The sequence below is a fragment of the Phoenix dactylifera genome, chromosome 9, assembly GCF_009389715.1.
Source record: "Phoenix dactylifera cultivar Barhee BC4 chromosome 9, palm_55x_up_171113_PBpolish2nd_filt_p, whole genome shotgun sequence".
NCBI classification, from domain to species: domain Eukaryota; kingdom Viridiplantae; phylum Streptophyta; class Magnoliopsida; order Arecales; family Arecaceae; genus Phoenix; species Phoenix dactylifera.
In genome coordinates this window covers 21810763-21826360 of record NC_052400.1, presented here as the reverse complement: position 1 = coordinate 21826360, position 15598 = coordinate 21810763, and the positions used below count along the sequence as shown (strand labels likewise).

At 42.1% G+C, this 15598-nt stretch overlaps 1 protein-coding gene across 2 annotated transcripts; it reads left to right on the top strand.

Moving 5' to 3' along the window:
- The first annotated feature begins 3868 nt into the window (after positions 1-3868).
- Positions 3869-15227, top strand: LOC103704541 (nuclear ubiquitous casein and cyclin-dependent kinase substrate 1-like). Of its 2 annotated transcripts, XM_039130471.1 has the most exons (4): positions 3871-4273; positions 4369-4747; positions 14045-14303; positions 14593-15227. In XM_039130471.1, exons 2-4 carry the CDS (start codon positions 4442-4444, stop codon positions 14976-14978), a joined length of 951 nt encoding a protein of 316 aa, XP_038986399.1. In that variant the 5' UTR covers positions 3871-4273; positions 4369-4441; the 3' UTR covers positions 14979-15227. The 2 variants fall into 2 exon arrangements, with proteins under 2 accessions (XP_008786122.1, XP_038986399.1); XM_008787900.4 differs by having other exon boundaries at positions 3869-4747; positions 14596-15227.
- The last annotated feature ends 371 nt before the right edge of the window (positions 15228-15598 follow it).

Genomic DNA, 15598 nt, shown 5'->3' with positions numbered 1-15598 from the left:
ACAGCACAGCAACCATTCAACTCCCTCTAGCTCCTTTTCTCTCTCTACCACCCAAGAGGGGAGAAGAAACCGAGAGGAGAAAATTAAAAGAATCTCCACCCTCCAAGAAGTCCATCTCCGATCCCCCTATCTTTCTTCCCGATGGCCCAGCTGGATCAGGAGTAATGTGAGGGAAGGAAAACCAAGACCAAAACCAAAAAAGAGAAGGGATGAAAGATAAGAGTGGAAGACGAAGGGGGGGAAGACGAGAATGGAAGGAATGAGTATTTGCATAGCTGCAGCATCTTCCGGTGGGGGCCTTCTCTGGGCCGGGGGCCTTAGGCGACCGCCTCAGTCGCCTAAGGCTCGAGCCGGCACTGAGTGGATGATAAATTAAGTTAATAATATATTAATATGATCATTTATTTTTTTAAAAAATTTATGAGTATTATGTAAATTTAAATAGAATTATAAGTAAAATTAGATATTTGGATACAAATTGGATAGTTATCTATCCATATTCATCTTTTTTTTTTTTTATAATGGATATGAATATGAATACGGATATTAATCGGATGTTTAAATTTTAATTAATATTTAAATAAATTTAGATAAAAAATAAATTTAAATAAATATTATTTAAACTATTTTTATTTTTGGAGATATTTATAGTATTTTTGTATATGGCCTGTCGATGCTAATATTAGTAACCAAGCGAGGTACGAGTAATGTCAGTAATGAAGCTGGGTAGGACAGTGCAGCCATGTGGTTTGTTGCCGTGTGCTTGTTTGCGAGCTAGTCCGTATACGTGTGCATGGGGGAGAGTGTTGTTAGATGTGTGAAGTTGGAGGGAAAAAAAAAGGGAAAGAGAAGATAAAGTTGACTCCAAGTTTTCTCTTACTTAATAATATTGATGACCTGGTGGAAGTTGTCGGAAAGTTGGCAGATAGTACGCATTCAGTTTCATGGTCCAATAGATTTAGCGTTTGATGGTTTGAACAAGTTTTGCTTTGCCATATCCGATGGATGGAAAGCAAAATGGATCGTCCTACGACCATCCAATTTCAGCCAAATAAATCTCAGCATCGAGCAGGTTAAATCTCGATCCCATTCAGCACCAGTCCGATCTCGAACCTTATTAAAGGCTGAGCCGACCTCGACTAAATCTCTCCGTTGTCATGACCCCGCAGGATTGACTAAGAGACGAAGAGGCTCCGTCGACTGCAGGTATCTACAATGACGCCCCTCGAGCCGGGCTCGGAGCGCCCTGTAGGATCGATCAAGAGTCGAAAAGGCTCCATCGACAGCAGGTATCGACAATGACGCCCCTCGAGCCGGGCTTGGGGCGTCCTACCGAGCTGGCTTCAAAGTCAAGGAGGCTAGGCCGACCTCAGAGTCCGCTGAGCCGACCTCGCTAAACATACTAGTTGACGCAGGTAACGATGCCCCAATCTGAGTCCTACAGAGTCAACTAAGAACTGAGGAGGCCGGGCCGACCTTACCGAACGTATGTCGCGGCCTTCAAGTCGGCCCTACCTCAGTACCCATCAAGTTGACTTTACCAAGTAAAGGCTGCGGCCTCCAAGCAAGTCCGATCTCGTCTACGGCTGCATACACGTACGCGCCTATGCGCGCCCTTACGTCCGCATACGTGACCGTACTGCATACATTACAGCCTCACTGTGCCATGCTTTGCTTGCTGGCCACTCTATAATATGACGATCAGGAGCCATATCTTGCTGCCAAGGGCCATATCCTGTTAACGCCCGCACCACCATATCATGCACAAGAACAGCTCGAAACTTGTGTCTCAAGTAAGCTATGGCTACACGCCACCTGGCCTTCGCTATTTCCTCCCATAATGAGGACGAGCCATATCTCCGCCACTTGGTTACCTCCGCGAGGACTATAAATAGCCTCATTAGGTAATGTTTAAGGACTTTTGGCTGGACCACCTAAAATCCATTCTAACTTAATCATCGGAGGGCTCTCATCGGAATCCCACCGATGAGACTTTGTGTAGGTCCGCCAGTGCGCAGGAAGCAGGCTCTCACTGGAATTCCACCGGTGAGACTTTATGCAGGTCCGCTGGCGTGCAGGAAGCAGCGTCCCCACTCCATCCCGACCGGTAGCTCCTCCGACTCCTCCGGTGTGGTCACCCTCGGGCCGAATTTGAACCACAACAATATCCATTATGTGTTAGTGTAATGCTATAATTGTTTGGCAATAGATGAAATTAATGAAACTTTTAAAACTCATTAAATCAATGGTTGGCAAAATCCAAGGAAAGAGACCGAATTTGATTGGAGGTTGATTAAGAACAAGCTAGGAGCACGAGCGATCCTAGCAAATGAAGATACATTCATCAGTCATCGAATGGAACAATTGTTTTCTCACCAAAAAAAAAAAAGCTTTCTATTGCATTTTTTCCTCTCCATGAATTTCTATATAAACTCATCTTTGACAAAATAGATTCTTTCCTTTCGACTAGAATGTGGCATAAGCTGCAGAGAGGTATGTGGTAATGTAATGGAAGCTATTCCTTGCATGGAAAGTATAAGATTATATGATGCTATCATTAGTGGGCCTATTATGGTTGTGATATATGCTTAATTCGGCATGGCATTAGAGAAGATTGGAGAGGCCCCATCATTTTCAAAAGACTAAAACGAAAAAGTTGTACAGCAAAAATAAGCGGCGGCTTTGTGTGTGTGTGTGTGAACAATGGCGACTCACACGCAACGGATATGAATGCGACTAAGAAAATCAGAAAATATTAGCTCCTTGGTTTTTCCATACAAAATCTCTAGAGTAATGGGCAGCAAAAGCCGCGCCATTTATCTTCTATAGACATGCGTGATCATATAGGATCCACACTGCTCCAAAAGTTTGCAAATATCGTAAAGCAACGGCTGTCTCTCTACAATGCCTTCTCAATCCCAGATCCTCGATCACCGTGTGAGTCATCCTCAATAAGAAGATGATCTGTACGAAAGCGGCCTATGAAACTATGTTCACACAACTTACTATTAATAAGAATATAATGCTAAAAGTAGATGCAATTCCAGGTAATTTCTTGCTCTTGTCTAACCTAAACTAATCTTATATAAACAGTAGATTCGATCAGAGACTTAGTTTTAAAAGATCGATACCAAAAGTACTGGACAATAACATGAACAAAACCCTTGTAAACGAGTAAAGACTTGCCGTGTTACACGGCCAACCCACGGATGCAAAAAAATGGTATCAGAAGAACTGCGCCACCCGCCTCTTTTAAACCATCTCCAATTTTCCCCTGGCCCCGATAAAGAAAAGGATGGCAACGATACCGCCACCAACCTGTCATCCCAACTCCGTGGTCCGCGGGACTATTTTACCAGAAACTACAACCCGGCAAGATCGTCTGATGCAGATCAGACGGCTTTGATCTTCCCTCATCCGGGACTACACTCGACGATAAGGTATCCCGTTGTCGTATGAAGAAGACGGAATGGGTAAGCTTTCTGTTCCCTGCCGCTCGAACCAGGTGGAGCAGGTTACTCGTCCTCCAACCGCGTGGACAAGTTAAGAAGCTTCCCGCGGCAAGAAAGAGAGAGAAAAAGGGGCAGGGCGGTTCGGGTTGTTTCTTTCGCGCGCAAGAACGATTGACCTTCTTTGGCGACGTCAACCATTGGATATCTCTTTGCACAGCTATCAAAGCATTCCGAATTCCTCGTTCATCCGTCTGCACAGCTCTGAACGCGACTGTTGCGCGATCCAACGGTGGATTCGCGCGAAGGAAGCTGAATCCTTTTTTCTCGCAAAAGATTCAACCCAGTCCGCGGAGAAGTACCTCTTGTCGTTAATATATAAAAAAATGAAACCGTCGCAGACGTGGCCATCAGCGACGTTATCTAGTACCCTAATCTCTCTCATCTTTCCTCTCGCTTTCACGGCCTCCGGCCTCCCCTTCGTGTGTCTCTCTTGCCTCTTCCGAGGACACCCTTATCTCCCGAAACCCTAAATCGATCTCGTAGGGCTGGCCTCCTCGGTTCAGAAACCCTAATCTCGTATCCTCCCCTTAATCTCATATCCTCCCGCTGATCGTTTCCTCCCTGTCATCGGCGGCCTTCTGCGATCGATTTCTTAGCTTTCTCCTCTTGTTATTTTCTTCGAACTCTAATCCATTTGCTCAAAATCTTTCCGAGACCCGCAGTTTTGCTCTTGTATTCCCGTTGAGATTTTCGTTTTGAAGTGATTTCACCCTCTTCCGAAGTTTGTAAGGTGCAGAGAATCGAAGCGTGTCCGACCATTCGTGCGTTGATCTTGATTCACCGATACTTTTGATAGGAATAAATTTTGGTTTCGATTCCGAGAGCCTAATCTGCGAAAGCTTCGGTCTTTTCACAGATCGAGGGAGGTTCTTGGTTTGAAACCCTAGCCTGGATCTATTAGCTGTGGCTCACCTGGAGTCGTTGTAGAAATGGCTGGAGGGGGAAGCAGGAGGGACGATGGGCCCTTGAAGATTGGCAGCAACAACGTTTTCGCTGCGCTCGAGACCCTCAAAAAGAAGAAGAAGTCGGACAAGGACAAGAGCAAGGGGTCGTCCAAGAACCAGGCTAAAGAGCCGGAGCAGCAGGTATTTTGGGCGCCGGCTCCGCTGACCGGCAAGTCTTGGGCTGATGTGGATGACGATGACGACTACTATGCCACCACAGCCCCGCCCCAGTCTGTTTGGGGATCCTCCGAGACGCAGCAAAACAAGGAAAGTTCGGCCATAGTTGAGGCAGTGAGTACTCTTTCTTTGATTCTCTTGGGCAAAACCTTTTTTGATCACTTATTTTTCTTGATATGATTAATTGAAAACCGCTATTCATGAATTGGATTTGAGTTTTATCGAGATGGCCATTCTGTTTTTTTGTCTTCATTGGTTTCCTCCGGTTGAAATGTTTTTATTATTCGTATATGATTTGATTGTGATGCATCTACACTTTTTTTAACAAATATAATCCTCTTTCTTTGAATGATGAATTGTGGTAACAGTAATTTTGTGATCTCTTCCATGTTAAATATTAAAATATATCTTCTGTCGCGCACTTTTTTAACATTTTTAGACGAACTATTATTTTGCGAGGTGAAATGCTTCCTGCTTCAAAGTCCTTTGCTTTGTTCCCTGTTCCGATTACTATGTTAACTTGTTCCTTGTTTCTATTATATGTTCTTTGATTTGGTGGAAGTGATATCTCTTTTTTCTTGCTTTATGTTCATACTGTGCATCTGTCTCAATGAAAATGATGTGATCCTTTTCCTGTTAGCGGTCGATATTAGCTATTGATCAAATATTTTGATGTTGTTGCATAATGCCCTGGAACTCTCTCTCGCCCCGCACCCCCCCCCCCCCAAAACCAAATTTTTTGGCTTGATAATATTGTTTTTGAGTACCATGGACATTAGGAGTCAACAACGAGCATTTTGGATTTCTAAAAGTTTACAGATGGTCCTCTTTCTCTAGGAAGATGTACGTGTGGAAAAACCTGCTGATGAACTTGCTTGAGACGTACCGTGCATGAACAGAAACAATATTTGAAATGATCATTTTTTCAACTTATAATGATATTAATTTTTTGACAGTATTAAATGTTGATAAGAGGCCGGTGACATGACACATAGGCACATGATGTGCATGTTCAGTATAAAAAGAAGTAAAATAAAAGCATGGATGGAATAAAAGGGACTAAAAAAATCAACCTGAAGACTATATGTCTTCAGGTATATGATATAAAAGCAATATTTTTTAAATCTATTCCTTGCTGAAATATTTCTAATCAATATAACATGGTATTATTAGTAAATAAATTCAATTGGGAAGAGTGATTTCTATTGGGTACATGTCCAAAATCTACATCTTCCCTAACAATACTTGCTTGATCATGATAAGATGGGGACAAAGTGTCCGCTTCTTTCCCTTTCTTCTTATCCCTTATGAGATCGGTCCATGGAGGTATGGCTGTTTGACACGCGCCAACAACTTAAAGAGAGGAAATCCTATCCTTGATTGGGGAGAGAAAGACAGTCCTGTCCAGCATCAAGGGTGGGAAAGAGAATCCTAGATTCGGTGCACAGGGTTGTTCGAATCTTGTGGTGTGACTTGCGATGAACATGCAATAGGTATTTTTGGCATTATGTGGGTTAGCATCACAGGGGGGAGAGAGAAAATTGAACCTTTGTTGGATCGAGACCATGTCAGCTTGCAAATCTTTGTTTCCCAAACAACCGTTACATTTATGAGTACTGCTACCAGTCATCCATGTATTCACCGCTCAGTTCGCTAGCCCAGCATGGCAGTCGAGGATTGGTGTGATACACACTGCGTACCGCTCAGCCTATTGCTGACTGCCATATTGGATAGCTGAATTTGGCAGTGATATGGCAAGCGATCTCTAGCATTTTTCTATATTTATTATATTTTCCATGTGAACTTACTAATTTCTACCTAGGGCAAATTTGACTGACCGAATAACTCCAACTTTCTTTTCCAAATGTACTACAAATTAATGACATTTACACACGTACACTTGTGATCCATTTATCTACTTATCTTTTCTAGCTTTAAAGGTTTTGACCTCTCATTTATTGCACCGATAACAAAATGTTTCTGTATTTGCTACTAAATCGTTATTTTGCAACTTTTCCTCATGGTTTCTTAGAGGTAACTAGTGGCTATGACGAGGGCTATGATTTAAAAGATCAATAGCTCAATGAGAAGTAGTCTATTGTTTATTTGCAGATGTGTAAATGGGAAGTTCCGATTCTTGTGCAATGAAATTTGAAGGTCTGAATCTGTAGTTTTCAGGAATTCATCTGTGTTTCTATATCTTGAACAATGTTTATGTGAAGATAATATTACATATTTGCCGAACAATTTTATACTTGAACGAACATTCTCCTGTAAGAGATGTTTGATAATTTTTGTGATGATTGTCTATTTTTGATTTTTTCATTCTAGTCTTTATATTTAGTGTCACGCCCCGGATCCGGATCCGTGACACGGCCGTGCTATTGCCGACTATCGCCCACAGTAGCACGCAGCCTTATACAGGGGTAACAGGTAGCCAAAAGGATTCAAACTTATATATATATATATATTAAAAGTTTGCAGTACAACCTTCAGGTTTTAAACAAAAAATACAGAACTTCTATGCTATTCAAATGTACAAAAGTATATAAGCTTCTCCAAAAATACGAAGCTCTGTAACAAAATAAAAACATATCTGATGGCGATCACTGATGAGGATCTGAAAGAAAACGAAGCATAAACAGATGTGAGCTACACGGCTCAGTAAGTAATCCTGCATAATCCTACCGGATCAACCAGTAGACTAAACATATAAATCAGGGTTTGAGAAGCTGACATGCATATTCATCTAATAATCATCATGGCACAATAAGTATGTGATTTAAACAAAGCAATAGTGCAAATCACAAAAATTTTCATAAAGTATGCATATGAAACCGTGCCCCCGGCATGCCGTGGTCCATTCTCTCGGATGCTACTGCGAAGTCCATTCGGCCACTGGCGGGGCCAGCTAGTCATTCTCGGCCACTAGCAAGGCCAGCGAAGTTATTCTCGGCCACTAGCAAGGCCAGCTCAGTTGCATTCGATCAGTAGCATCTTTGAAATTTCCATAATATATGCATATGAAACCGTGCCCCCGGCATGCCGTGGTCCATTCTCTCGGATGCTACTGCGAAGTCCATTCGGCCACTGGCGGGGCCAGCTAGTCATTCTCGGCCACTAGCAAGGCCAGCGAAGTTATTCTCGGCCACTAGCAAGGCCAGCTCAGTTGCATTCGATCAGTAGCATCTTTGAGCCATTACAGTGCCTCTTGGCTAGCTAAGACTTTACAAACTTACATGCATGATTAAAATATCAGTATCATCATGTCGCATACATAGCCATAGCTTCTGGAATCATGCAAGTTACTTATGCATTGTAACATATCATGCAAGAAACATATACACTTAAAATAAATGCTTAGGAAACATTAATAACATAACATGATCCATAACAGGATTAGGACAGGTTACTTACATTCTTCACTAATCATGCATACAATTCAAATTGTATATAAAAAAACACTGGTTCATCTTATAAAACGTAATACAAGATCTACGATAGGATTAAGACAGATTACTTACAGCAAATTCGTTATCCAAAGTCTTGGTGGCAAATCGTTGATTCCTAAAAACCACATTATAGGAATCATATTATTCTCTATTTATTATAGAATTTGGTTCATCTTATCATGGACTTGCTTGGGTCCCAACCAAGGGTCTTAGCCCATTTTAATTTAGCCAATTTGAAGCCTTTGGTGTTCATTTAAAGCCACTTGGGTCCATATGGTTAATTGGGCTTTTTAATGACAGGGTTGGGCCTGATTTAAAACTAAGTCCAGCCTCTTTCAGCCAATTAGGCCCTCTGCCAATTTAATTAGCTTGGACTGGGCCTGATTTACAATTAATTGGGCCTGCTGGGATTACTATTGCATAAATGGGGGTTCAGGCCCAGCTCAATTGGGTTTAATTTAACCCATTTCATTCAATTGGGCCCGGTTCAGTTCCTATTGGGTTTGGATTTAGCCCAATCTACTTAATTCGGGTTCAATCAGGCTTGATTGGGTTCAGACTCAACACCAATTAGGCTTAATTGACCCGTTTAACTCGATTGGGCTGGAATCAATCCCTCATCGGACTTACCCAAATCGAATTAAAGGATTTAGGCCTAACGGGTGTCGGATCCGGACTCGGATCCGACCCGCTAGGCAGACCCGTTAAGGGCCTTTTCCAGGGGGTTCCAGAGGCTTCCGCCTCTTTCGCGCGCCCCTCTCCCTTCTTCGGCCTTCCTCCGGTCTCTTCGTCTCCCCCGCTTTCCGCCGAGGCCCTTCCCGGCCTCCTCCGCCTCCGGTCCCCTCCTGTTCCGGCCGAAGCCCCTTCTCGGCCGCCTTCCCTCCTTCGCAGTTGACCGGGGAGATGCTGCGCCCCCCGATCCATCGGCCGAAAGGGTTCTCCTCCCTCGGGCAACGACGGCGGGAGGCCGACCCCTTCTTCCCTTCTCCGAAGTGATGCCGGAGAAGAGGGGGAGGGCCGGGAGGCGAGGTCGGGGCCGGACCTCCTCCGGGGGTCTTCACCGGCTCCGACCACGGCTAGGTAAGGCCGTGGCCCGAGGTAAGTATTTTAATTTTTTTTTTTTTTGTCTTTCTTCTTCTTCTGTTTCCCTCTTCCCCCTTTTTCCTTTTTTTCTTGTGGGGGTCTCGCCACCACCTCTCGCCGGCGGAGAGGCGGGGGCGGAGGCTGGCGGCCTTGGGGGCCGCATTGGTCGCCGGCATGGCCAGAACCGGCGGCCCCCCCTGGCTGCCCCTCTGCCCTAGGGCGGCAGCGGCCGGGGACTGTCACCCCGTAGGCCGAGTCCGGTTGGGCTCGGCCCGGGTGGCAGCCGGGCCTGGGCTTGGGTTTCCTTGGTCCGGCCCGCGGCCCGTGGGTCCAGCCCGCGGCCCGTGGGTCCGGCCTAGGGTTTTGTTGTTTTCTTCTTCTTGCCCGATCTTCCTCCTTGTGCCGGTGTGCTCCCCTCTGTTCCATGAATGGAACAGAGAGGAGAACACCCCCACCGAGGGGGTTCCTCCCCTCTTCTCTCGCTTTAGTCTACTGGCAGTGTGCTTACCTTGACTTGGCTGAGTGGAGTCGGGCAGTGACACTTTCTCGGCAAGTTCCCTCCTTCCTCCCTTGGGCTGCGGGGCACCTTCCACCTCCAGCTCCAGGATCTAGCTCTCTGGTTCAGAATATCAGAGGGTTAGAGGCTTAGGAGGGTATATCCAAGATTAGGGTTAGCAGGGCTTAGGTCTATAAAAACTAAGCTTGTGATTTGACCCCAAGGAGAGGTGGCATCCTCTCCTTGCTCAGGGCTTCGGGAGCCACCACCTGCCCCTCCCTTCAGGCCAGCTCAGGGTTCAGCTGCCGAGGAGGAGGAGGAGGTGGCGGGCTCTGGTTGTGCATGCTTGTGGGGGTCTCTTCTTAAGCCATCTGGTGGTCCTGTCTTTTCAGCCATCGGGGAAGATGGCATTCCTATTCTTTCTGGGCCTGCTAACCCTTCACCCTGGCCCAATACCCTCAAACTGGGCCCTACAGTATTGGGCCCGATCTGTATTGGGCTCGGACATTACATTTAGCATACAACTCTGCGCTTATTTGTTCAATGCAGTGTCTAACAAATGATCTAAAATGGCTTAATTTTGTCAATATTGGCTCAAATGTATTTTACTGGTTGATCTCCGATGATAGATGCTCTCACAAGCTTAATGTTACTCTTCATTATTTTTATTGCTTTTCCCCATTTTTATAGAGCATTAGATATGTGGAAGCCTACGTAGTTTGGGTTATGGTTGTTAGCTGGTAAACTTATGTTTCTTTATGAATTTTTTGACCACTAAAGCACTAAGATATGTTTAATTTGATGCATGACAGGAGCATCCTTTATTAAGTTTTGTTGCAGCTCTTCAAATTTAATTATGTAATGTTTTACGCATGGTTGCATACGGAAGCATGTTCCATGTTGGTAGAAAGGTCGCATGTATGAGGATCATTTATTTCGCTTCCTTTTGCAACTTGTACACATGAGGTTACTCAAATTTCTTATTACTGTCTCATTTCCTTGTAAAATCTTTCAAAGTCCTTGATAAAGTTGGAATTGAGTCACAGATACAGAACTTAATGTTTAGGCCCTATTTAGTTCATGAATAAATGTGAATAAACCTGAATAAAATCTAGGTTTGTTCAGACAACAGACAACATTTTGGCCTCTTGAAGAGGGCCTCCAAATGTGAGGGGTACTTTTGGGATGTCAGAAAAAACTATTTACCTTTTCGTACTTGCTCAGGTACAGTTGGGTTAAATCTATTTGGGAGAAGGGGTTGAATACTTTTACTTGGTTAGTGAGGAATAAGCCCTTTTTGACATTAAGTTATTCAAGAATCCTTACTAAAATTATTTGAGAAACAACATGGCCCTTAGGGTTTGGTTGAATGTGAATTATGGCTGATAATGTGAGCAATGGGTAATCAAGATAAAGGTTCTGTTAGAAGGGAAGGAAAATTTTATTTTGGAAAAGAACCTATTATTAAATAAACAAATAGTTGGATAACATGGTTGGTTAATGATGTTTGGTATCAACAGTTATATTTACTTGGATGAGCTTGGCTCAAGAATATTTTTTTGGTGATGGTGATCATTTGGAATCCTCAACTTCTTTTTTGTTGGGGGGGGGGGGATGCGGAGCTGAAATTTTGGACAATCAGTTGGTTCACAATGTTTGGCCTAACCAAAGAAGATTTATTTTCCTTTGTAGTTAGCTTGCTTTGAGGTGGTGACGGAGAATGCTGTTGACTACAATGAAGAATGCAAGTTGCAATGTGATGGTGACACAGGAGATCGGCGATGGTGGGTGGGGCATTGGAAGTTAAATGTGAAAATATGTGTTGGTTAAATCTTGTAGGAGTGGTGAAAGGGAGGTAATCAAATAGGAAAGAAGGGGGCAGGTGGAGGACAAGGATATTCAAAACCTTGTAAGGGTTCTTGAATACCAGAAATTTGGCGAGCAAGGGAATATTCTAAGGCACGGCCTTAATTTTTATTATTTAATGTTCTCACATGAACCTTTTTCTTCACTTTTCTTGATAAACAAATAACCCATCGTACCCCTTTAAGAATCTGCAGTTTTTTATGTCAAGGATGTATTTACGTGTGTAATAAATCGTTCTACCTTATATGGCTCGGCTCTTTCAAAACCCTGTGTTACCCAAAAAAGGAAAGGTTCATTAAAAGTGTGATTAAGCTGTTGGATTCAAATCTAAGAACATTCAAATCACATTCAGATAATATTCTGGATGGTCTGATATATTGGGTAAATTGGACGAGACTCTTTTTTTTTTCAGACCAATCTGATCTGGCATCATTTTGAGTTGGTGTTTCTGTATATTAGATATCGTAATAATGTTTTTTGTTTGTGATTTATACTTAAATTCTAAATTATTTACTACACATGTTGATTGTTGTGTCACAATCGAGTAAAATGGAAGGGAAAAATGGTCATTGTACTTGAGAGAAAATGAGCTATACCTTTAGTTACTTTCATATTTATTGAAATTGTGGCTTCATGCTGATGTTGATGTATGAATTGAGTTGAAGTAAAGGTAAGCCAATTGTAATCCCAGCCAATTTGTTCTCAAGGCATTGAATTGTCAATCAAGTTTATGCTACAATCTATGATGACAGACCATATAGAAGCAATCAAATCATACTGAGGAATTAATACAGCATATCTGGCATGTATCATGTGGTTGTACAATGTGCAGCATCATTAATATTTGTAGGAAGGTAGGAAATTAAAATTTATTCATGAAAACATTCATATGTTATCTGCCCAATTGTGAAGGAACATTATGTTACTAATTTTTAAACCACAGATTGTTTCAACTGCATTTTTTTATAAAATTCTTAGATTAGATTTTCTCACATTGAATTATGTAGTCTTTAGTTATTCATGAAGATGTTAAAACTATAATGTGTCAATGTGATGATTTGTTTGCTTATTTTGTGAAATGTCCAGACATCTTAAAATTAAACCTCGTTTCGAGATATCATTCAAGTAAGTTTAGCCACCAGATATAGAGTACAGGTTTCATTGTAAGAGCTGAACAAGTAATGAGAAAGTCAAATGACATCCAAGCCTATGGTGGTGTAAATAAAAGAACTTTGCCGTCTCTTGATGTACCTTCAGAGGTGCTTGGTGTGATGAAGGAAAAAGGTGCATTCAGTAACTGTGATAAAAGTTTCATGATGGTATCTTGAGGCTGGAAACATTCAGTGGGTAAGAAAAAGGTTTTTCTTTCAAGGAAAGTAAATCTAAGAACTTTTTGGTGTATCATACAAAATCAGAATGGAGAGGCTATGAAGATAGTGGATGAACTAGATATATGGAGCGTATGATGATATTTGCAATACAATATCTGCAAAAAAGATTTATTCAGACTTTTAGCTAGGATGAGCTTGATGAGCAGGAATTTAGATTACATTAGATAAATGTAAGGTGACTTATTGAGGTTGGTAGAATATTTCTGAGACAAGGGATAGACTGAGGGGGAAATTAAGATATCTACCAATGAAATAAATAGAGTCAAGGAGAGATCTGTCAGTAATTATGTCAGTAATTTGTCAAGCCATTATTTGATTTTTGTTATTTTACCCAAATAATTGATGTAAAATGTTAAACGAAGGTTTCTGGATGCTTTTAACTGTTTGTGAAAAATCTTGACCAAGTATGTATGGTGCTTCTGTTGAGTGATGATAAATGAGAAATGAAATGCATTTGATTCAATGTTGATTTCATGCATATGGGGGCTGATTAAAGAATGTAATACTGGAAAGAATATGCCATGACCTATTTTAAATGGCCTTTTCAAGGAATTGCTTTTACACCCTTTTTACCTATTTATCATTTGCTGGAATCTGAGTGGACTTTTTGGTGTATATTATCATTAGATTATCTATTGTTGGTCAACAAGACTAGGTGGAGTTTTAAGTTAGATCTCTTAAGGAATTTATAGAAAATAAAGATGTAAAAATTAGTAGAATTGAAATAAGTACATGCATGGATATGTTTATGGAATTCCATAAAGGTTTAAGCTTTATTCAGTTTTCAGAATTCAGAAATGTTGAGTTGAATGAGAAGTTTGAAGTTACTGTTTCTCCAGATTGTCGATTGTTATTGAAAGTAAGCTTTGCTGTACCGGCATAGTGTACCGGTGTTGAACCGGGAGTGCAGTCTCATACTGTACCGACATTCGGTATGCCTTGCCATCTCGTATCATACTGCGTACTGACACTCTAATAGGATTCGATACCGAGACAGGGAAATCTTGATTGAAAGTATTTTATAAGAATTACCAATTCTGTTCTTAATAATCATAATCATAGATGCTTTGTTTATGCTATTCGAACTATTGCAGCATTCTTACATGGTTCCTACATGCTTCAGGAAACTGACAGTGAAGATGATGGTCTCGATGAGGTTGATGATGATGCTGAGGAAGAACCTGAACATGAAGCTGAGGTTCCTGCTGTCCCTGAACTGGTCATGAAGAAACCTCCCCTTGCTGCTGTTGCAAGTAGAGAGACAGAAAGGCAACTGTCAAAGAAAGAGCTGAAGAAAAAGGAAATGGAGGAACTGGAGTCTGTTTTGGCTGAGCTGGGTATTTCTAGCGGAGACAACAATGTTGGGCAAGATGAAATAAATGGTAACAATGTTATATTTGACATAATTACATTCAGATTCTTAGAAATGTCATGCATGCACAGAAGTATCGGTGCATCTTTTGCATAATCTTTTAATATTCTCGTATGTTGACCGCACTGATTTATCACATCATCACATTCTTTAGCATGTGTTATCAGATATGATCTTGTCATTATTCCTTATCTGATATATGATGCCGAATGACTCTGGTATTGCCCTCTTACTCTGTTATATGATGTAGAGCAGTTAGCAGTCTTAAAATTTAGCATTTTGATTTGTCCATTTCACAGCAGGCAAGAAACAAGAGGAGCAAAATGTGGATGGCGAAAAAAGGGAGAATGCACCTGCTCCTTCAGAGAGCAAAAGTTCAAAGAAGAAAAAGGCAAAGAAAGACAAATCCCCGAAGGAAGCTAAAGAGCCACAGGAGCAACCTAATGGCTTGGACACTAATAAAAGCCTGGATGAAGCTGCTGATGAACCTGAAGAAGATGTTACTTCTGCTATTGATGTGAAGGAGCGGATAAAGAAGGTGGCTTCATTGAAGAAGAAGAAATCGGGCAAAGAGATGGATGCTGCTGCAAAAGCTGCTGCAATTGAGGCTGCTGCCAGGAGTGCTAAGCTTGCTGCTGCAAAGAAGAAAGAGAAGAACCACTACAATCAACAGCCAGTGCGGTAAAGCATCTTTCGGATGATGAGTTCCATATCTCTTGTTCGTTTGTTAAATTCCAAAATAAACATCAGGCTGTCTTATAGAAAGACATTGGGAGATCTTTCAGGTTCACTTTGAAAAGTCTAGTAGCTTTGCCAGTCTATGCCTGTGACAATGTTTGCAGTAATCTGTTTATCTGAATCTTATGGACGATTACTATTTTACTGCGGACGGTTACTGTAAAATTTGTACATCTGTTCACTTGCATTCATTTTCTACTTTTCTCCCATTGATGGTATCAGCTGCCTTTATTGCTTGAGGGGGTTCCGGTGACCGCGAGTTTGCGTTGTTTGCGATTTTCTCTTTTCAGTGCTGCTTTATCCACCATTGCTGATTTATCTGATATTTGCGGAGGGATTCGGTAGTTCTGCATGTCATGGTATATGATGGGTACCCAGTCTGGATTGCAGTGATCGGCTGGATGGGGTCTATGCCGTTGGCTAGCTTCGGTGTGGCGCGCTGGTCGCTGTTCGGCTTATCCTTTCGTAAGTAATTTGTTCTGCCAAAACGATGATGTTGGGGATGCCTGCAAGTGCTCATGTACGCGTAGCGAGGATAGCAGCTTCTGCTGGACGCTTTACAACCCC